The sequence below is a fragment of the Oncorhynchus nerka genome, linkage group LG7, assembly GCF_034236695.1.
Source record: "Oncorhynchus nerka isolate Pitt River linkage group LG7, Oner_Uvic_2.0, whole genome shotgun sequence".
Taxonomy (NCBI): domain Eukaryota; kingdom Metazoa; phylum Chordata; class Actinopteri; order Salmoniformes; family Salmonidae; genus Oncorhynchus; species Oncorhynchus nerka.
The window spans coordinates 31881714-31902960 of NC_088402.1; the positions used below are offsets into that span (position 1 = coordinate 31881714).

Consider the following 21247-nt stretch of genomic DNA (forward strand, 5'->3'; position numbering starts at 1 on the left):
GTTGGGAGCCCTTGGGCCTGAGGCTTGGAAGTCCTCCAAATTCAATACAACTACCTGTTAACCTGGCCTTCAACTACAGTTTACAATTGTACACTTTCAATTCATGGGTAATAAAAACATGAGAACAAATAAAAAATGTGACATTTGCTGCATCTCGCAAAGTCTCTGAAAGATCTTGTTACATTTCACAATGAACTAAATGCCTAATCTCACATGTATTTCAGTTATTTTACTTACATTAAAGTACTGATGATGCCAGATTTCAATGAATGTGGTTTGAATTAATTTATTTTAAAAGAAAAAACTCCAAACATTTCTTTAAAACATCCAGAACACAGTAACAAATGCAACACAACAAAGATGGGAGTTATTACAGTCGTCAAGTTTCTGTCAGTCACAGGAATGAGACTAACAAGAACCCATCACTTTAGGACTACAGAAATGGGAAGACAAAAAGAGAGAGAAAGGGTGATGAAGAAAGAGAGAGAAAGGGTGATGAAGAAAGAGAGAGAAAGAGAAGAGAGATTCAATTAAACTGTAAGATCGGCGCTGGAGGTTGGTTTGGATGAGGATTCATAGTCGTCGTTTTCCTGGGCAGAGTAAGAGTGCAGAGGGGTATGGAGGGCTGGCTGGGGAACGACAGTGACGTCTCTTAGCTGAACTTGGCTTTAGAGAAGTCCATCTCTGGGTGCTGCGACATGAACCTGGAACACAATGACAGAGGAGGGGGTCACATCCTAGTTTGAACAGTGAGAGTAGCCTGGTTCCAGGCTAAAAGGGTTTGGCAATGACAACGATCATAGGCGTTTGCAAGACTAGCCATGTTTAATAGTCAGATTACACTGGATAAACTCATCCCAGCATTGAGCCCAGTAAAATGAGTGGAGGAAGCCAAGCTGGTACCAGCACAGTGATGTCCACTTCAGTGCATGTGTAACTGACATTGTGTGATACCGATAGGTCAATATTTTCTTCGCAATATTGACCTCTCCCTTCGTTTTCTCACCTCCACAACAGGCCGATGTAGATATATTTTAAGGCTTTTAAATCGCCCGATACCGACATGGTTAAAAGAACACCTTACAAAGTAACCACATCAGACTCAAACACCCATTTATAAAGGATTTGGATCTCCTCTATTGTGTCACACAGTAATGAACAGAAGTCTAACCATAGTAAGTGTACTAGATCGTTTGAATAGGACACTTTCATAAACAGAGGAAGTGTGAGACGTGGCAGAATGACATACATATAACCAGCCAACCTATCATTGGCCTCACCTCGTCATGACCAGGACAGGGGGTAGAAGGGATTAATAACATGAACTTTGATAAGAGTCTGTCCTCTACATCCACCTTCGATGGCTCCTTCCCTTAAATAGGGTTTCTAGTAAGCCACAGGTGAACAAGGGTAACCTAACGCTGGCCTTGCTCGTGACTGGGACTAGAAGGGGTTAATAACCTCCACAGTGATAAGAGAATGTCCTGTACATCCATCTCCAATGGTTACGGCTCCTTCCCTCTATCCCGTACACACCCCTTATCACTGTGTAATGGTTCTTCTACCTATACTAGTCTAGTGAGTCATACAGAGATCATTCAGGCAGTATTTGCCAACTATCACTAATGCACCTCACATTGCTCAAGTCACGTCACTAGGAAAGAAGGACATGGTCATTGTCTGGTCATGCAATCTGTCGAATACAGAGCATATTCATAAGACGACGCAGTATGTAAAATGCATAGAACGTTGTTATTGAATTTAAAAAAATAAATAACAGGGCACAAACTATGCAATCCACCTGCTCATAACAAAAAGGTCAACAGTGGGAGACATGCACATTGAGACTGACTGTACAATGATGGCCGAGCACTACTCAAAAAACACACTGCATAATCCACCTGCTGAAGAGGAGTGCAGTGGGTGACACGGGGCATTATGATGGTCGAGGAACAAGTAGTGAGGTCAGCTCTAGTCCCGGACTCAGTTGGGAAGCTGGTACAGACGTCTCACTATCTGTTTATGGCTGCAATGATTGTGTGACCTGACCTTGACAGGAAACAGTAGGAGGCAGCCGCTTTTACATTCACCTTTTCCTCGTTTCTATGGCTCTGTTAAACTATCCAGTATATTGGAACATGTTTGACAATAAAAAGAAATGCACCAAGTAAACCTATAGAAAGTAAACAGCAGACAGAACATTGTCTTGTCAGTAGGTATATAACATGAAGTACTTTTCTAATGTTCAATTCTGTCAGTAGATTACCAGTAGTTAAGTCACTGGGATGTTTTCACTGTCTATGTTTTTATTTTCTTTCTTTTTATTATTTAACTAGGCAAGTCAGTTAAAAATAAATGCCAATGATGGCCTACCCCTGCCAAACCCGGACGACGCTGGGCCAATTGTGTGCCGCTCTATTGGACTCCCAATCACGGCCGGATGTGATTCAGCCTGGATTCGAACGAGGGACTGTAGTGATGCCTCCTGCACTGAGATGCAGTGCCTTAGACCACTGTGCCACTCTGGAGCCCAATGTTAAGAAAAGTACTGCACTACTTAAACTATGTCATGATGGACATGCTATATGATGGTGCTATAAGCAATGTGCTGAAAGCTACTTTTTGAGGATGTCTTGTTTCTTCTGCTCTTCGGAGGTGGGTAGACCCATGGACTTCTGTCTCTGATCGTACATCATCTTCTCCACCATACCACGGGTCTCCCCATCCAGATCTGACAGCTGAGACAGCAGGAAGAGAGAGAGGGTGAGAGAGAGGGTGAGAGAGAGGGTGAGAGAGAGGAATATAGAGAGATGGAAGAGGAGCGATAGATGGAGAGAGGAATATAGAGATGGAAGAGGAGTGATAGAGATGGAGAGTGAGGAATATAGATGGAAGAGGAGAGGAGAGTGAGGAATATAGAGATGGAAGAGGAAAACAGAGCGATGGAAGAGGAGTGATAGAGATGGAGAGAATATAGAGATGGAAGAGGAGCGATGGAGAGAGAGGGAGGAATAGAGAGATGGAAGAGGAGCGAGAGAAATGGAAAGAGGGAGGAATATAGAGATGGAAAGAGAGGGAGATGGAAGAGGAGAGATGGAGGGTGAGAGGTTAGGAATATAGAGATGGAGATGGTGAGAGATGGAGAGTAAGGGAAAGAGCTTTAGTAAGTGGGAGATAAATTACCCTTTAATCTTTAAATAAAGGAGAATAATCACATGTTCTCTTGCAATATACAGTGAGCCTCGCATCGGTAGCTTGGCGTTGGTTACCTTAGAGTTCTCTGGACAGATCTTCTTTGTATTGAGTTCTGGATCCGTGGTCACCATCTTATTCCACCACTCCATCTTGTTGATCTGAAACAGACGCAAGGCATGATTTAGTGTATTACAGTTTTTCTCAGTCGCTTTGGTGCATTTTTCACATCATCCCTAACATGTGCAAAATAATAAGTGCATTTCTCAGAACAATTTGTACAAATTGCAATATACAATAGATATGTTTCTAAAGCTAGTCAGTCACTAAAAATCCTTAGTACATCTCTCAAAAGTAAATATTCATGCCAATGATCATGTCAGTGTCATCAGAATGATAAGTCATTGAGTCATTGTTCACGAACAAGGTCGTCAAAATGTTTAGGCATGTTGTCAATGTAACTGTGTACTTTGACAGTATTACCTGATGTAAACTTGGGCTACAGTTTGGATGACAGCTACTGTATTGAAAATGCACAAGGCTGCACTTCTATGGCATATATCAATTTTAACAGTGCTATTTACTTATTACTGTATGTGGGTTATTGATTGAAAGAGACTGGACAACCCAAGAGGCACAAAGGAAAAAAACTAAATTAGAAAAAACACAGGAAACCACCCCTAAGGCACAACTTTGCCCGCAGCACTGTTGTGCTGTCTCTACACATCCAGACGTTCCTGTCTGTCAGCCCACCTATTCTCATCCACATCACACCGGATATTTTCCCTTCCAATGCAACGTGGAAAGAATCTTTTGGAATGCCTTATCCATCCTCTGCAGGCGTCTACTGTGATGTCCTCACATGCTGCATCCATTGCAGCCAGCAGGGTCATCTATGTGTGTGGCTGACGATCGTACACCTTCCACCTCCATGCTGAAAATAACTCCTCATTTTGCTTAAGGAATGGTGAATAAGGTGGGAGGAATTTTATGAGCATCCTCGGGTGGGTCACAAACCATTGCCTTATGTTTGATCGATGGAAACTCACATTATCACAAATGACCACATACTTTGGCAAATCCTCTCTAAACAGACCCCTCCCATCATCAGGGATGAGAGGCCTGTAGAGAGTCTCTAAAAAGTTGAGTAGATGCTGGGTGTTGTATGGCCCAAAAAGGGGGATATGGGTTAGGACACCATGCTCCGAAATAGCAGCACACATGGTGATATTTCCTCCCCGTTGGCCTGGCAAATCCACAGTAGCTCTGTGACCGATGATATTCCGACCCCGTCTTCTGCATTTGGTCAGGTTGAAGCCAGCCTCATCCACGTATACAAAGTTGTGGGAGGGTTAACTTGATTCCAACTCCATTATACGCTATATCCCAGAACACACAGTTGAATTTGTTTTGGTAAGGAAGAGTGACATAACATGTACATATATTGCATGTTCCTTCCACCTTCCACCAGGCTATGAGGGGTGGCCAGTCCTCTTCTGGCTGTGCCGGGTGGAGATTATAAACCTAGAGAGGAACCAGGCTATGAGGGGTGGCCAGTCCTCTTCTGGCTGTGCCGGGTGGAGATTATAAACCTAGAGAGGAACCAGGCTATGTGGGGTGGCCAGTCCTCTTCTGGCTGTGCCGGGTGGAGATTATAAACCTAGAGAGGAACCAGGCTATGTGGGGTGGCCAGTCCTCTTCTGGCTGTGCCGGGTGGAGATTATAAACCTAGAGAGGAACCAGGCTATGTGGGGTGGCCAGTCCTCTTCTGGCTGTGCCAGGTGGAGCCTATGTCCTCTTCTGCCTCTTCCTCTGTTTTGCCTTCCACCATGCATCCTTGCTCCTCTTCTTCCTCCTCCTCCTCCTCCTCTTGGCTGTTGACCCTGTTAATTTCCTGGTCCATCCATTATTGGAAAATTGCAACTCTGTGTTTTTGGTCTGTCTATATATGCTTGCCAATTGATTCTTCATGAGATGCACCTTTGAGAAATTTAGACAACTGGTTGATTGTTGGTTGAACTAACACTTTACATTCCTTCATGAGTGAGGGTCAATTTCACCTGCACGATTCATCAATTCACGTTTTTGTACAAAAGGTCTAATAGAAATGTGTAAAACTATGCTTGACAGTTTATGACAAATAGTTCAACAATTGTGCATGTAATGGCTTATGCAAGGAACTAATGCCTAGATGTTTTGAGGGGTAAGACTATTCAACAGAGAACCATCTACTACATTTTGATCAACATGACATGAGCAATTGATAATGTGGAAAAAAGCTGACACTTGTACATTATCAATTGCAATTTGCTCTAAAGGAATAAGAAATTGCTTTAATGATGTGCACAAGTGACTAGATGATTCGGAATTTGTACAAGTAGTTTCAAGAATTGCACTTTTGATCTAAGAAATGCACCAAAGCGACTGAGAAAAACTGTAAAAGGTTTCAGAGTGAAAGAGATGTTTAATCTCAATGAAACCCCTTGTAATACAAGAGAAATAAAAGCAGTACCTTCTCCAGGTGAATGGTGACCACCTTGCCGTCCTCAATGAGCCAGGAGCTCTCCTCCACCTTGACGTGGTTGTAGAGCTGTCCATCGATCACAGGAGGATGGCCCTTCAGACCCACCTTCAGCATACCACGCTGGATGTCCACCACCACATCCTTCCCCTTCATACGGAACTTCACATCAAAAGGCACCACCAGCTGGGGGGCGGGATAAAGGGGAACAACCAATTAGAATGAAGGCATACCAGCTGGGGGTGGGATAAAGGGGAACAACCAATTAGAATGAAGGCATACCAGCTGGGGGTGGGATAAAGGGGAACAACCAATTAGAATGAAGGCACCATCAGCTAGCAAGATAAAGAAGAACACAGAATGCATGATTACCTTTTCTGCCCAGATTACATCTTGCCCAATACTAACCCAATCCCTAGCAACTGCGGGCAGAAAGATAATCATCCGCTCTGAAATAGAGGAGCTGCCCAGCCCATGCATAATGTGCAAAATGAACAGAGAGCACAAAATACCCCTTCATAGTTAAACAATCATGCTACAGTTAAACTTTAATATCCATGCACTAGGGGATACTAAAACCAAAGGCAAATAAACTCACGTCCACTTCAGACAGGGATTGTGTCCAACGATAGTTGGCCAGGTCAGCTCCATTGCCTGCATTAGGTTTAATCTTGTCCTTGTCTTTCTCATCTTCTTCTCCATCGGAATCAGTCTGGCAGAAATCAACAAGTTATGAATTAGCTTCAATTGCCTTCAACATGCATAAAATACCCTTGTGCTGTTAAGTATATGCATACGTTTTCCCCCCCTAGTTTATTTCCCAAGTGAGATGCCCCGCCTATATGATAGCAGGGGAAACAGTGATGTCTCACTACAGCTCATTTATCTACTGAGGCATCCCAACCAAATCTCTTACCTCCTTCTCTCCCTTCTCTCTCCCTTCCTTCTCAGCTTTCTCAGGTGGAATTTCTGCATTTGTGTTTGTGGCCTCTTTCTTCTCCTCTTGTTTCTTTTGCTGAAACCAAGACAAGAAAAAGACAGACATCAAGCTTCATCAAGACAAAGACTAGGATGGTCCCCGATTTAAAAAAAAATTGGTTTACAGAGAGTTGTCTGTTCTTTACCAAGAGTTGTCTGTGTTTTGTGCTCATGCACATAATTACGTTACCCGACCTTCCCCAGTAAAACTAACCCCGTCTGAATAGGGTACAATAGAGCCTGACCTATAGCATATCATAATAACATCAATAAATTGGTTATAACAAACTCTAAACACCATAACACGTGACAGCAAAATGGATGCAGAGGATGTGACGAATAAAATTGAAACTGGGGAATGTTTTCTGGTTGCCCAGGAGGTAAAGGGAAAATCTGATGTGTGGAATAAATGTGACTAGTTGTGTAAAATCCAAGAGATCAAGAAAAATACGGTAAGGAGCAAACGCTGCATGCATATTATGTGTGTTAAACAGGTGCTGTATCGATTACAATATGATTTTTCTGACCGTTTGGAACAATGTAAACACTAAATAAGGTAAAAGCGTACCAGAGAGTCTGCTCTAACATTTTTATGTTAAGCCTTTATTACAGTAAAGACTAAAAACAGTCGCATTCATTCATGAATGCAATTTCCCGAAAAGGAAAAGTTTATTTATTGCATAAGCTAATTATTAAATGCTCGCTTTAGTGTATTTAAAAAAATGTAATGCTTGATTGCGTTTCAAATCATGAATGACTCGTATGCTGTGTGGTGACATGAACGAATGAATGATTGATACAGTAGCCTATAGAAGTATTGAAATATAGGCCTAAGATAATTACAGTAATAAGACTAAACAGGATGCCCTAGAGCTCGATGGGGGTTATACAAGGCTGCTATATTAATCCTACTAATGATAATGACATTACTTATCATCATAATAATAACAATGAGATCAAGAAAAAGGAGGGGTTTTATTATAAATATAATTTCCCCAACAATTTAGAACAGTGTAAGACTAAATCAATTATAAATAATACTATGAAGGCTGTTCTAACTAAAATTACAGTGAAGCAAAGATTAAACACCGTCTAATTTGTGAAATTGTTTACTTGACATGTTGTTGAGCGAGGCTTGGTAGTCAACGGAATCAGTAGGCTATTAAACAAACACTCAAACAGGCAACAGAAGCAAGATCTGTCTTATTTCTGTAGATATATTGATGATTTATAAAGACAGGCACATTTAACAGTTAGGCTATTGATTATAGACCTAATTAAGTTGGGGTTTCCTCTCTCCTCACTTTTCTTAGACAATAAGTCAAGGGCTGTTTTCTTCTCTCCTCATTCTGCTGCTGTTCTCCACAGCATTGTTCTCAACATCAATATGCTGGTTAACTTTGCAATTATGCACATAGCAACATGGTCTAGGAAAAGGTACCAATTCAACAGCACATTGCTGTGTTTCAGAACCATGGAAAGCAACCGGTAAAACGCACATTTGTTATAAAATAATGTTATTTTTATTAGTGTTGCACCATTGTTCTTATGTAATATAACCATATACAATTTCAGTTTAATATGTCTTAGACTGATGGACTGTGCCATCTCCAAGGCCTCCACAATGGATCAGTTCATTCAGCGTGAATCAGACGGTTGATATTTTCTGCTACTGCTCGACTAAAGAAATCTCAGTCCGCCAACAGCCTATCGACCAAACAATTTACCAGTCGACTAAACGGGGTCAGCCCTAACAAAGACAAACCGTTAAATCTAATGTGTATAGCACATCAAACATTCATAAGTGACAACACATTTTTCTTACCTTGTCGATTTCAGACTGAAGTCTCTCTGCCTCTTCGTCTGTCAGTTCTTTGATTTTGGGCTCGCCGTCTGCTATCTTATTTTTCTCCTCTTCTTCAGCTAGCTTAGCAGCCCTCTCTGCCTTCTCTCTCTTCTCCTTCTCCTGTCTCTTCTCCTTCTCTCTGTGGGCCTTCAGGGCAAGACCGCTGTGTTGGGCAAACGACTCCTTCACCAGCTGGGGACAGAGGTATTATTACTAGGTAACACAGCCACAAAGTCATAAACCCCTCTTATTTCTACAATTTCTCCTCTGCAAATCTAATTTTAAAACCTGATCCTAACCCCAACCCTAACCTTAAAACACCTTTAAAATGTTTACTATATAGCCAATTTTGACTTTGTTATTGTGCTAGTTCATAAGATTAGACATATTAGTTCAGCATCTCTTGATGTATGCATTTTTGTTCTGTTAGGTATCCAATTTTGGACTCACCTTCTCTGGTGCACCTGCCTCGCCACCCGTGAAGAAGTCTGTTTTACGCCGGAGGAAGCTGAAAAACGTGTTTACTAACTGTTGGACGAACAAATATTACATTAGAGATGATATATAGCCAACCTGCGCCTTATATGACTCACAAGCCTATTTGTTATGGCTTACTAACGGTACCACACCAACATGCCTAAACACAGCCAACTAGCCTATGGTTAACGATTGCGCTACAGGTGTGATATTTAATATATGCGACTAAAATGATCTACATGTTTGTGGTGTTATATGCATGGTGCAAACACTGGACATTTTCCCATCCCCCATATAGCTAACTTAATTAGCCGGCTAGCCAGTTGTTGATGAATTTGTTAGCTAATGTTAGCATGCTATCAAACTGTAATTTACCTCTTGTACACCTCCTTCGTGCTGTTGTGCCATAACAAGCAACATCCCGTCATACTTTTCATCATCACCCATTTTCTGTTCTAATATATATATATATATCCTTATATATATATATAAACTTGTTTGAAAATATAATTTGAAACGGACAGGCTAGCAGCAACAGGGAGCAATGTAAAGTCACGTTGCTGTACTACTTCCTGGAAACAAGCACCGCCTTGTTTCTAAGAGAATGGAAAGTGTGATGCAATGGGAGGCCAAGCTTTTAAATGACAACCAAACAGCCAATTAGATCGTGTTACATGAACGGATATGGGCATATTCAAATTTTGACGGGGGAAAATAGGAATAGTCTAGATTAGAAATGAGTGTTTGATTGATGGCAAAAATATTGCTAATTAATTATGCCATAATTATCGTATATTCATTTTATTTCACGATTGCATATTATTTCTTCGTTAATCTGTTAGAACTGTGCATTTGAATAAATTAAAATGTATTTATGGAAAGACATTTTTACATGCAAACACATGATTTGTATGCTCAAGGATAACATTCTGATTCTGAAATTCTTTATTGTAGCCATTATAGCTAATTTCCCCACCTCTGAATCAGCAATGATCCTATTGAAAATGTTACATATAATAGTTGTAGATCATCTTTCTAATTCTAACCCTCATTTATTGTCCATGATAGTGATTTAGCCGGAGATATCGCTGATGAATAGATGTCATTGACCAACAGCTCTTTGACCCAGATAATATATCTGTGGCGCCATGACTGAACTATTCAAATAAAGTGAAATAAGGGTCACAATGGCCATCACACAGAGTTATGTTGAGTGATATGCAACATGAGTGGAAAGATTAATGTTTTCTATGTTGCATAGCCTATTTGCAAAAACACATGCAAGGCCAAAAAGAAAGTACGCTATTGATCATGATAATAAAATTATATCTATCTATGTGATTAGGATCTAGGCTACTTCTGTTGTTTTCCTAAAATTATGTTACTCTTTGTCAATACCAACATTAATGCTGCTATCCTATGATTCTAAGTCTGCATTTACCCCTTAACTAGCACGTAATCGAAGGCTGAACCAAGGCTGTGTGTTGGGGTAGCAGTCTGTATGGGAGCATTGACCCTGTCCTTGGTAGCCTGGTACAGGCTGAGTTAGTAACTGCAGGTAAACATGATAAATGTCATTGACACCATAGCGCAGCCGGCTTCCTCACGTCTCTCCCTCCCTGCAGGGCAAATGTCACAGTTGTTATGAATACGCCCTATTACCTCGCTCCACGTGGATAGAACCTAACGCAGCCAGCAGAGCAGTCCAGGGTCACTCTGTTGTTCTCGGGTGTGTGTGTGTGCTCTGAGGGGGAGGGGTCAAGGCTGACTTGTCACACACAGATCAGAGAAGCGTGTCCTATCTTCCTATAAATAGGACTTGGGCTACTGGAGTTGTCAGACAGTCAGAGCTGCTGATCACACTGCTGGACAATATTTCAAAGAGAGAATGTGGCTATTCTCACCTCTGTAGCATAGCTCTGTAAAGCCTCCGCACTGGGGACATCTTATCATCTACTGAATGATTGATACTTTAATGATCCTCAAAGGAAAATTTATCTCATCATGATGTTTCCACTTGAAGAGATGAAGACCACCTGTCACTGTTCAGGTTACCGGGAGCAACAACATCAGCCTCACACCATCCTGTACAATATCCTGAGCCGGGCGGACAGTAACTACAACAACAACATCAGTCTGATCAACAACAACCACGTGAACCAGTATGACTACAACATGATAATGCCTCACAACTGTCATTGCGAGCGGCGACGGGCAGTGTGTCTGAAGAACCCTGAGGGAACCTGTCAGGTGGCGTCTGATGTTCTGGTCAAAACCATCCGCTTCATGAAGAGTTTACCCTCCTTCAGTCAGCTTCCAGTGGAGGATCAGCTATCTCTGCTGAGGGACTGCTGGGTGCCCCTGTTCTCTCTGGGCCTGGCCCAAGAACGGACTGTGTTCGAGGTGATGGATGTACCACAGGCTAGCATGCTGAGGAGGATTCTCCTTAACAGTCAGGGGCCACAGAGTGAGGAAGAGCAAGAGGAGGAAGATGAGGGGAAGAGGTCTCTGCCCATGCTGGCTGGGGTGCATAAACTCAGATCCTGTCTGAACAGACTGTGGACTCTGAATCTCAGCCCAAAGGAATATGCCTATCTGAAGGGTGCTATGCTGTTCAATCCAGGTAAAGCTCTTCTTCTCCTTCTTCTCAGCATGATATGGTGTACTGTGGAACTCCAAATCTACCTGAACTGACATTCTATTAATTTCATTCGATTTAAATATTTGAAGCAATCAATGGCATAATCAATGATTATTTAATCATCTAACATGACAAATGATGGTATACAGCTTCACTCTTATGTCACAGTGTTAAACTGCTGATGGTGGAATACAGTTGAATTGACATTCCATTTACCCCAATTCCTCTTAACAGACGTCCCAGGACTGAGCACCACTGTATTTATCAACAGTCTCCAACAGGAGGCCCAGAGAGCTCTACAGGAGGTTGTCCTGACCCTTCACCCAGGAAACTCGGGTCGACTCAGCCACATCCTACTATCGACTTCTGCCCTACATGCTGTCAGCCAATCACTCATCACAGAACTGTTCTTCAGACCTGTTATTGGTCAGGCGAATCTGTATGACTTGTTAAGTGAGATGCTGTTTATGAGACAAGAGTACAGCTGAAAGTTTGTGCGTGTGTATGGTGTATGTGTGTGAATTATATTTTAGCGTATTTTCTACTGACAAATATGAATGTGAAGATTGCAACTAAGCAATAAAAGTTTTATAAACAAAATGTTTCAGTTTCTCTCTTCTACACAAATATTTAATCACTCGTCTATCATTTATTTTTGGCATACATCTGACAATTTATCAGTGGTGTGATAAAAATAAATGAAGTGAGAGCTACAGTATTTTCCACTGATAGAAAAATCCTGGACTAATTGTACTGGCTCTTAGCATGATATGTACTCTGGCTCCTACTAGTGGTTTCCTACATGCAACTACAAACATGTTGTGCTGTATACCATACAGGGAAGTACAGAATGGAAAGTACCAAAAATCCCTTGAGTGATATTACCTGGAATTGAACATGTCAACGCATGATAAGAGAGACAAAATGTGGCATTAGGCCATGTATTAATACTCAACTAGCTCAACAATGTGTAAACAGTTATCCATTTCCTATAAACCTACCTCTTATCAATTTCCTGTCTATGGCCAGAACCAGAATAACCTGTTTTACATGAACAACCAAACATGTAGTCAGTCATCCTGTTACAGTTATTTGGTGGCCTGTATTATTTTGTCCTTGACAAAGATGAAAGTGATCCCCAGGGGGCACAAATGAACACCCCACGCATGATAAGGGAAACAAAATGTGGCATTAGGCCATGTATTAATACTCAACTAGCTCAACAATGTGTAAACAGTTATCCATTTCCTATAAACCTACCTCTTAATTTCCTATCTATGGCCAGAACCAGAATAACCTGTTTTACATGAACAACCAAACATGTAGTCAGTCATCCTGTTACAGTTATTTGGTGGCCTGTATTATTTTGTCCTTGACAAAGATGAAAGTGATCCCCAGGGGGCACAAATGAACACCCCGTCAGCGTAAGTCTTAAATGTGGGCCTGTTCAACATGGCAAAGCATTACAGAACATTCAGACAAAAATGTATTGAGTAAAATCAAAAATATGCTTGCCTTTCATTGTAAGAAAAAATAATTGTGTCAGATCTTTTCAATCTTCGACGTGCTAAAAGTTTCACCTCACAGAACTTCCATTGGCTCTCACAGTCTGCATGTTGTCAGACATTCTTCCATTTTGATACATCAACGCTATAGAACTGAGGTGAAAATAGACTAAGAGTATTGTGTGTGATTATTGTGTGACTCAAGTCTAGTCATGCGAAGGGAAAAGGCTATTTAGAAAGAATGAAGACCCAGACATACAGAGCTTAATGTCAACACACAAAACGTAGGTCTCTGACTTCTATTGGTGAGCTAATGAAAGGTGAGGTAGTCACAGTTTGACATATTTTTTTAATTACAATGTAAGTCATTAATTTACACACGCTTAGAGTGGCAGATCCTAAATTCCACATAAACCCACTTAGTCTCCCCTTGTGCAGAACTAAAATTAGACTTAAGTGGAAGTTAGAATTTTCCCCATAGAGAACAACTCATATCCTTTATACCAACCACAATAAAACATTAGCCAAAATGTGCAAGAATCGCATGGCATTAACGCCAACAACTTCATTTGTATGTCACTTTTTTTTAATAGTTTTATATAAAATCACAGAATTGCATACATTATAAAAGTTAATTTCACATATGTACTCATTGAAGTCTACAATGATAAAATGTTACAACATTAGCTGGGCCACATGCTTGCTAAAGACTTTGAAGCAAAACCAATTTTAAAGCAATCTCAACATATTAGGATTAAAGTTATGTATAGTAGTATGATTTTCCCATGGCATCAAAATATACATCTACAATTGTATTTCACAGTCACCAATAAGCCAATAACAACATCCATTGTCTTTGAGGTGTTCTTTCTTCATAAGTTCCGAGTGGTTTTTGGCCTCCAGTACATTCCAGGTTGGTTCTTGGTGTCCAAACCACTGCATTATTCACATGGGTTAAACCTTACGAAGACTAAGACCGTCAGGTCCAAACACAGCACAATAAAACCGTGGCGCAATCAAGTGTGCGGTTATCTATATTTCTTGGGTCAGTTTACTTTACCCTGCAAGTCCCTGGATGCAAGTACACTACCTTGAAACTGGTTCTTGTGTCAGTGTTGGGAGTTGACCTGATAAAGCAGAAAGAGATCAAACAGCAGTGGAGAGTGGGGTTTCATATTAACACAGATAGTTGTTATTCAAGGATAAAGGGACATACAGCACTAAAGTAATATGAGGGCGATAAGAAGAACGGACATCAAAACAGGAGGAGCTTCTGGAAGGGTCTGATAAGTCTACAGTAACTTCTCTCTGAGACAGACCAACCCCCAAACACGGACGCAATATGTCAGAATCAAAAATACATTCACTACCCTGAGTGCATTATAATCCTTCAAAATACAGATGACACGATTCATAGTATAGTCTTCAAAGTCATGGTCTTTGGAGTAGTTTGCATATGCGTAATACTCCTCCCACCTAATTTACCAAGTGCAATTCTCTGGCTCCTTCAAGGTCCCAACACAGAATTCAATAGAACATACAATACATGTGTAACTATGGGTCCCAACCTCTCCAGCTGGGGATTGGTGAGATGCTCCATGGCATCAGGAGTGTTGAGGATGGGTCATCATGTTCTGACCGTGGTCCAGGGCAGGGGCATGCCAAACACAGAGATCTGATGCTCAGAAATTTCAGCTTAAATTAAAACATAAAAGGTATGAGATATATAATAGAACAGACAAACTTCATTGTCAACGCAATGAGGAAATTTGGCTTCAAAGCTCACACATAAAATGCAAATGACAAAGAAAACATCAGGAGTACCTTGTCATCAACTTATGTGCAAAATGAAGTTAAGTCCACAGGTTTAGTAATATATACATAATTGGTTCAGGACCTTCATCATCAAGAACAACTTGTCATCCACATGATTCAATTAGGTTCATATTACAGCATTTGGTTTATAAAACCTATTTATTTGTGTCTGACAAAGACAATACAAGTCTGACTTGCCCAAGGAGCTACAACCTTAAGGCAACCAATCCACCTCTGGGATAGGCTTAAATAAATAGGATGTTCACAATAAAAAGTCACGGAAAGGAAGTATCTAACAGGGGAAGAGATAACGTTGGATATATGCCACAACATTCACTCTATTAGATCTCTCTCACTCAGATACTAACCCAACCGGTTTCAGTGTTTTCTAGATTTGTTTTGTGCAGCGGTGGCAAAGGTCACGGAAGGGGGGGAATCACTGGGGAACTCCAGTCTGGATAATTTTTATGTAGGACTGTGAGAAGGTACGCTATATATAAAAAAAAGTATGCGGATACCCCTTCAAATTAGTAGATTTGTTTATTTCAGCCACCCCCTTTGTTGACAGGTGTATAACATGGAGCACACCGCCATGCAATCTCCATAGACAAACACTGGCAGTAGAATGGCCTTACTGAAGAGCTTAGTGACTTTCAACGTGGCACCGTCATAGGATGCCACCTTTCCAACAAGTCAGTTCATTAAATTTCTGCCCTGCTAAAGCTGCCCCGGTCAACTGTAAGTGCTGTTATTGTGAAGTGGAAACGTCTAGGAGCAACAATGGCTCAGCCGCAAAGTGGTAGGGCACACAAGCTCACAGAACTGGACCACTGAAGCTCATAAATATCGTCTGTCCTCGGTTGCAACACTCTCTACTGAGTTCAAAACTGCCCCTGGCAGCATAATAATTGTTCGTCGGGAGCTTCATGAAATTAGTTTCCATGGCCGAGCAGCCGCACACAAGCCTAAGATCACCATGCACAATGCCAAGTGCCCGGCAGTAGTGGTGTAAAGCTCACGCCATTGGACTCTGGAGCAGTGGAAACGCGTTCTCTGGAGTGATGAATCACGCTTCACCATCTGGCAGTCCGACGGATGAAACTGGGTTTGGTGGATGCCAGGAGAACACTAGCTGACCAAATGCATAGTGCTAACTGTAAAGTTTGATGGAGTAGCAATAATGGCCTGAGGCTCTTTTTCATGGTTTGGTCTAGGCCCCTTCATTCCAGTGAAGGGAAATCTTAACGCTATACCATTGAATAACATTCTAGACGAGTCTGTGCTTCCAACTTTGTGACAACAGTTGGAAGGGAAGGCCCTTTCTTGTTTCAGCATGACGATACCCCTGTGCACATAGCGAGGTCCATACAGAGACGGTTTGTCGAGATCGGTGTGGAAGAACTTGACTGGCCTGCACAGAGCCCTGACCACAACCCCATCGAACACCTTTGGGATGAATTCGACTGCGAGCCAGGCCTAATCGCCCAACATCAGTGCCCGACCTCACTAATGCCCTTGTGGATGAATGGAAGCAAGTCCCCGAAGCAATGTTCCAACATGTAGTGGAAAGCCTTCACAGAAGAGTGGAGGCTGTTATAGCAGCAAAAGGGGGACCAACTCCATATCAATGCCCATGACTTGGGAATGAGATGTTCGATGAGCAGGTGTCCACATATGTTTGGTCATGTAGCGTAATTTCTGGTGACATTTTATAAGGGCAAGCTACTCCAAAAATAAAATAAATGACATAATGTAGTTATTTTGTTAGATACTTCTCTCTCTTAGCTGAAAAACCTTTTTCAAAGCCATTTTGGCTGTCATGTTAGCTGTTCAGATAATGGGAATTTGTTGCGCAATGCAGAAGTTAACTCCTCCCGAGGAATATGTTGCTAGGCAACCCCCCTGCAATTCAAATCAAATTGTATTGGTCACATACATGTGATTAGCAGATGTTATTGCGGGTGTAGCGAAACGCTTGTGCTTCGAGCTCTGACAGTGCAGTAATATCTAACAAGTAATAGCTAACAACATACACCACACACAAATCTAATGAATTAAGACTATATACATATGGATGAGCGATGTCAAGAGCATTGCCGCTCTGTATGTGTCTAAGGCTTCGAACACACCGACACCAGAATTACATTCCTTTCCAATGAAACGCTGCGTTTGCCTTGCAGCATTGCGTTGCAGAGGCGGTTGCAGTACGTTCGGGGTGTGGTGCATAACGTTGGATTTATAGAAGGTAGGCGTCAAAATGGTAGCAGAAGGTGAATGTTGAACTTTTGTTGCACACATATGTAGATGATGCTGCTTACTATTTTGCACTATGACGCTGTCGGTGTGTTCAAAGCATTAAGCCAGTATGAGAAACGTGCTAACAAACGTTTGTGCTATGAAACTAAATAAATACTGCACTCTGACCCACAAAGCAAGGAAATTGAACTTGAAAAAGTAATGTAGTTTTTTGGGAATTTACAGCTGCTGTTGGTAAGTAATGATTCTGCTAGCTTCTGACAAGACTTACTGCATCTTTAAAAATATATACATCAATTATATTTTCTAAACACTTTGTCTGGTTATAGTTATTTAAGTTTACACCGAAAGCATTTTCCATCCCCTCAAATTTTCCGGGGTGGTTGGCAACAATTTATCAGTGGCAATGTGCTGCTGCTAAATGAATACAAGGGAAATACTGCGGTGTCAGTAAACGTGTGTCTTGAAGGACTCTAACCCCATCATAACAAGCGCTTAATGATGACTACAATAACACTGCACAGCACACACGTCAAGTCTCTTACCTGCTCTACTGTTGATCCTCATGTTCCTAGCATTCATATCAGAATCTGTCTCCTTGGATATCTGGATACAATAATCATCTTCAACGTAAAAAAACAAAAAAAACAAAGAGTGACAGTCAACTAACAGTGTAATAACAAATTTATGACAAATTAAGTATCACTTCAATAAGTACGCAAAATAAGGGGAAAGCTGTTGGAAATGTTTATCCGTAGAGAAGTTGCTTACTGTTATTGCTGATGGTTGATGCTTGATAGTTGCTCATGGTTTCGTTACCACTGTCGGATGTTCTCCTCTGTGACTTTTTGCACTGAGGTCTCTTCTTGCTCTTCCTGGTGCTGATTCTGATAAAATAGAATAGATAAATGGTATATCAACTTTACTGTCCATTTTACAAAGTAAATGTATTAATTCGCTGTCGCCATACGCAACTGCTTTTGCGCGCGCACACACACAAACACGTTGTGCCCTTGATCAAGGCAGTTAATCCCTACCAGTGAATGGTAGCTACCTGATGATGCCCTTGACCAGTCGACACTCTGCATCCTGCTCATCAAGCTGATGCTCTTCGGCCAGGTCACTGATAAGCTGGCTGATTTCACTGGTCTTCTTCAGGAACACTGAGTCTGATGTGCAGTGGGCCAGCTCCTCGATCTGGTACTCAGAGTACAGCTCCAGAAGCTTTTGGGTGATCAGAGAGTCCACATCACCCACACTCAGATCACCCATATCCCCCTCGTTCCAGGAGTAGGAGGGAGGGCTGTACCGTCTCCCTCCTCCTCCACCTCTTCCATTGTGTAACGGAGGCCTGGAAACGACCACCAGCTCCTTCTCCATTGTGGAAATGTGCACTTTGACCCCTCTGATGTAGACGTCCTCCGACCAATCAGAGTCACCACCACCACTCTCCTTACTGGTTTGGGGGTCGTTGGTCCCAAGGTGGCCCTGGAGACCACGGAGGCTGACCTTCTCCTGATCGTCATCTGGGGAGCTCTCTCTGGGACTAGGGGCCAGGATGGTGCTCCGACACACCCTGTAGAGTCCACAGGTCAGCACACTGCACACCCAGCTCTTACAGCTTCCTGGGGAGGAGTGGGCACAGGGACCACACCCCTGACCCCCTGACGGAGAGTCTCCAGATCCGGGGATGAAGCCAATGGTCTCCTCTGCCTCCCTGCTCTGCGCGTCCCTGCGGTTGGCCTTGTGGTATGTCACCTTTGGCCCCTGGTGCCTGTCCTCCACCGGGTCCACACATCGCTCCTCATAGCAGGACTCCAGGCTGGTGCTGTTGCCCCAGGAGAGGTGATGTTTGGGTCGCAGAGGGACGAGGCCTTTTTGGCCCCCTGGCTCGGACCAGGGTTTGGGGCTCCCTGTGCTGCTGCTGGGCATGGTAGTTAACTACAGCCAGGGCCTGGTAAAAAAAAAAGAGGAAAGGGAGTGGGGGGGGGCAGTGCATTACATTAATGTATGAAATATGTATGTTACATTTATAAAGAACATTGCTTAGCCCTGTCATAATAATCAGCGCCTTCAGACATTCAGACAAAGTAAGGTGGACGTGAATCAATAGACAACAACAATACTACATGGAAATTAGGTCAATGCCTGACTATATGACATGCCAAATGTATGCTGCAGGCCCTTGGTATGGCAAACCAAACTTGAAACATAAGTCACATGAGGCTGAAACCCCTGCCAATCCAAGAAACTATATCAATCACCACATATCCCTTAGTGACAAGCGAAGTTACCCAATCTATTCCGTGGATTTTGTGTGTATGTAGCCTACAGGATGTAGGGCTCAAATAAGTTGTTTTAAAATCAATGAAACACAACAAGATTAAATACACAAACTTAAACTTGGTTCAATTTCAGCCTTATTGGCGTTTGGCCTACACTACAATGACCCCTGCCCGTTTGTGTTCTAGCCCAACATTAACCCGCTTGATTCATCTAAATCCAAGGGCTTGGTGATAAAATGGGAACTTGATTCAGGTGTGTTATTACTGTGATATGCCAGAAAATGGCGCCCTGGGTCTCCAGAACGCCCTAGTCTATACGTTCAAAACCTTCTTTCACAGAAAGTAAACACGCCATTAATAATGGCATTATGGAAGCCAGCATGAGGACGGTGACAGTCCATTCAATGTAGGCTGCTGAAGTTGGCCAAAATGTAAACTAATGTGTCATAAGGTGAATGTCAATAAAATAAAATAAAAGGCTTTACAGGGAGTTGATATTAACTAAAACAATCCCTGAACAGTTGTTTGATAAACCGGCCGGGCCTACTTCATATAATAAAAGGTTACTAATTTGCTGACACGCAGCAAAACAGCTTGTTGAGCTGGACGACGACGTTTTCAGTCGATTTATTTGTATTTATTTTACCTTTATTTAACTAGGCAAGTCAGTTAAGAACAAATTCTTATTTTCAATGACGGCCTAGGAACAGTGGGTTTAACTGCCTGTTCAGGGGCAGAACGACAGATTTACAGTCTTCTGTCAAAATAAGTTACAATAATTGTCAAGGTGCCATTTCCAAAATGTATATCCAATCAAGTATCGTATTTTGTTCTATCTGTAGTGTATTGCTAAAGTTACACCTGGGTTTATTAATTTGCAGTATGCGTTTCCGTTTAAGCTACGTTTTACTCACGGCATGGGAAGAGTGATCGCGGGTCTTTCCACCGAGTTTTCTTCCGTAAAGTTATATTCCTCAAAGAGCAAGAGCATTCGTATTATACTTTTCTTCTTAAATTAAATTGCCCACAAAACACACGCGGTATAGTTTCGTTTCCCAAATTCCTGCTACAGCATTTATTTATTTTTTTACCTGCGAGACAAGGTAAACCAAACATAAACTCAACCAGAGAGTAAGAGGCGAAGCAAGATGGTTTACTCCGCCCAAAATCTGTCCACGAAAATAAATCCACGAAGAAATGTCAAGAGTGTCGAATTTGGTCAACAAAAAAAATGGAATTGCTCTTATCCCTAGTCGAAAAATACTATAGGATTATGGATTTTTATCAGATTCTCACTATCCTATAGGTAAACTCAGCAAAAAAAGGAAGGCACATTTCAGGACACTGTCTTTCAAAGATAATTCGTAAAAATCCAAATAACTTCACAGATCTTCATTGAAAAGGGTTTAAACACTGTTTCCCATGCTTGTTCAATGAACCATAAACAATTAATGAATATGCACCCGTGGAACGGTCTTTAAGACACTAACAGTTTACAGATGGAGGCAATTAAGGTCACAGTTATGAAAAGTTAGGACACTAAAGAGGCCGTTCTACCGACTGAAAAACACCAAAAGAAAAATGCAGAGGGTCCCTGCTCATCTGCGTGAACATGCTTTAGGCATGCTGCAAGGAGGCACGAGGACTGTAGATGTGGCCAGGGCAATAAATTGCAATGTCCGTACTGTGAAACGCCTAAGACAGTGCTACAGGCAGACAGGACGGACAGCT

At 41.9% G+C, this 21247-nt stretch overlaps 3 protein-coding genes across 4 annotated transcripts; 1 reads left to right on the forward strand and 2 right to left on the reverse strand.

The window, feature by feature from the left end:
• Positions 1 to 270: 270 nt before the first annotated feature.
• Positions 271 to 9589, reverse strand: LOC115131466 (nuclear migration protein nudC-like). Its single transcript, XM_029663213.2, has 9 exons — positions 9390 to 9589; positions 8988 to 9065; positions 8517 to 8729; positions 6630 to 6728; positions 6312 to 6425; positions 5705 to 5899; positions 3270 to 3353; positions 2620 to 2738; positions 271 to 704 (listed from the first exon to the last, which is right to left on the reverse strand). Exons 1-9 carry the CDS (start codon positions 9459 to 9461, stop codon positions 653 to 655), a joined length of 1026 nt encoding a protein of 341 aa, XP_029519073.1. The 5' UTR covers positions 9462 to 9589; the 3' UTR covers positions 271 to 652.
• Positions 9590 to 10827: 1238 nt separating this feature from the next.
• LOC115132720 (nuclear receptor subfamily 0 group B member 2-like) lies at positions 10828 to 12249 on the forward strand. The gene is made up of 2 exons (XM_029665445.2): positions 10828 to 11637; positions 11890 to 12249. Exons 1-2 carry the CDS (start codon positions 11019 to 11021, stop codon positions 12141 to 12143), a joined length of 873 nt encoding a protein of 290 aa, XP_029521305.1. The 5' UTR covers positions 10828 to 11018; the 3' UTR covers positions 12144 to 12249.
• A 1240-nt stretch (positions 12250 to 13489) lies between these two features.
• LOC115131467 (keratinocyte differentiation factor 1-like) lies at positions 13490 to 20693 on the reverse strand. 2 transcript variants are annotated; one of them, XR_003863966.2, is made up of 6 exons: positions 20431 to 20693; positions 18286 to 19185; positions 18003 to 18118; positions 17777 to 17854; positions 14729 to 14855; positions 13490 to 14287 (listed from the first exon to the last, which is right to left on the reverse strand). XR_003863966.2 is itself a non-coding variant. In XM_029663214.2 (5 exons), the coding sequence occupies exons 2-5, from the start codon at positions 19161 to 19163 to the stop codon at positions 14788 to 14790; spliced, it is 1140 nt and encodes a 379-aa protein (XP_029519074.1). In that variant the 5' UTR covers positions 19164 to 19185; positions 20431 to 20693; the 3' UTR covers positions 13490 to 14787. The 2 variants fall into 2 exon arrangements, 1 of the variants encoding a protein (XP_029519074.1); XM_029663214.2 differs by having other exon boundaries at positions 13490 to 14855.
• Positions 20694 to 21247: the final 554 nt, after the last annotated feature.

Bases quoted from the DNA above. Each gene is read 5' to 3' on its own strand.
- LOC115131466 (XM_029663213.2), bottom strand. From the start codon at position 9,461: ATGGGTGATGATGAAAAGTATGACGGGATGTTGCTTGTTATGGCACAA. The intron at 6,426-6,629 runs GTAAGAGATTTG...GATTTCTGCCAG, and splicing joins GAGAGAAGGGAGAGAAGGAG to ACTGATTCCGATGGAGAAGA. The intron at 2,739-3,269 runs GTAACCAACGCC...CTGCTGTCTCAG, and splicing joins TCTGTCCAGAGAACTCTAAG to CTGTCAGATCTGGATGGGGA.
- LOC115132720 (XM_029665445.2), top strand. From the start codon at position 11,019: ATGATGTTTCCACTTGAAGAGATGAAGACCACCTGTCACTGTTCAGGT. The intron at 11,638-11,889 runs GTAAAGCTCTTC...TCCTCTTAACAG, and splicing joins TGCTATGCTGTTCAATCCAG to ACGTCCCAGGACTGAGCACC.
- LOC115131467 (XM_029663214.2), bottom strand. From the start codon at position 19,163: ATGCCCAGCAGCAGCACAGGGAGCCCCAAACCCTGGTCCGAGCCAGGG. The intron at 18,119-18,285 runs GTAGCTACCATT...CTATTTTATCAG, and splicing joins CTGGTCAAGGGCATCATCAG to AATCAGCACCAGGAAGAGCA. The intron at 17,855-18,002 runs GTAAGCAACTTC...TTTACGTTGAAG, and splicing joins ATCAACCATCAGCAATAACA to ATGATTATTGTATCCAGATA.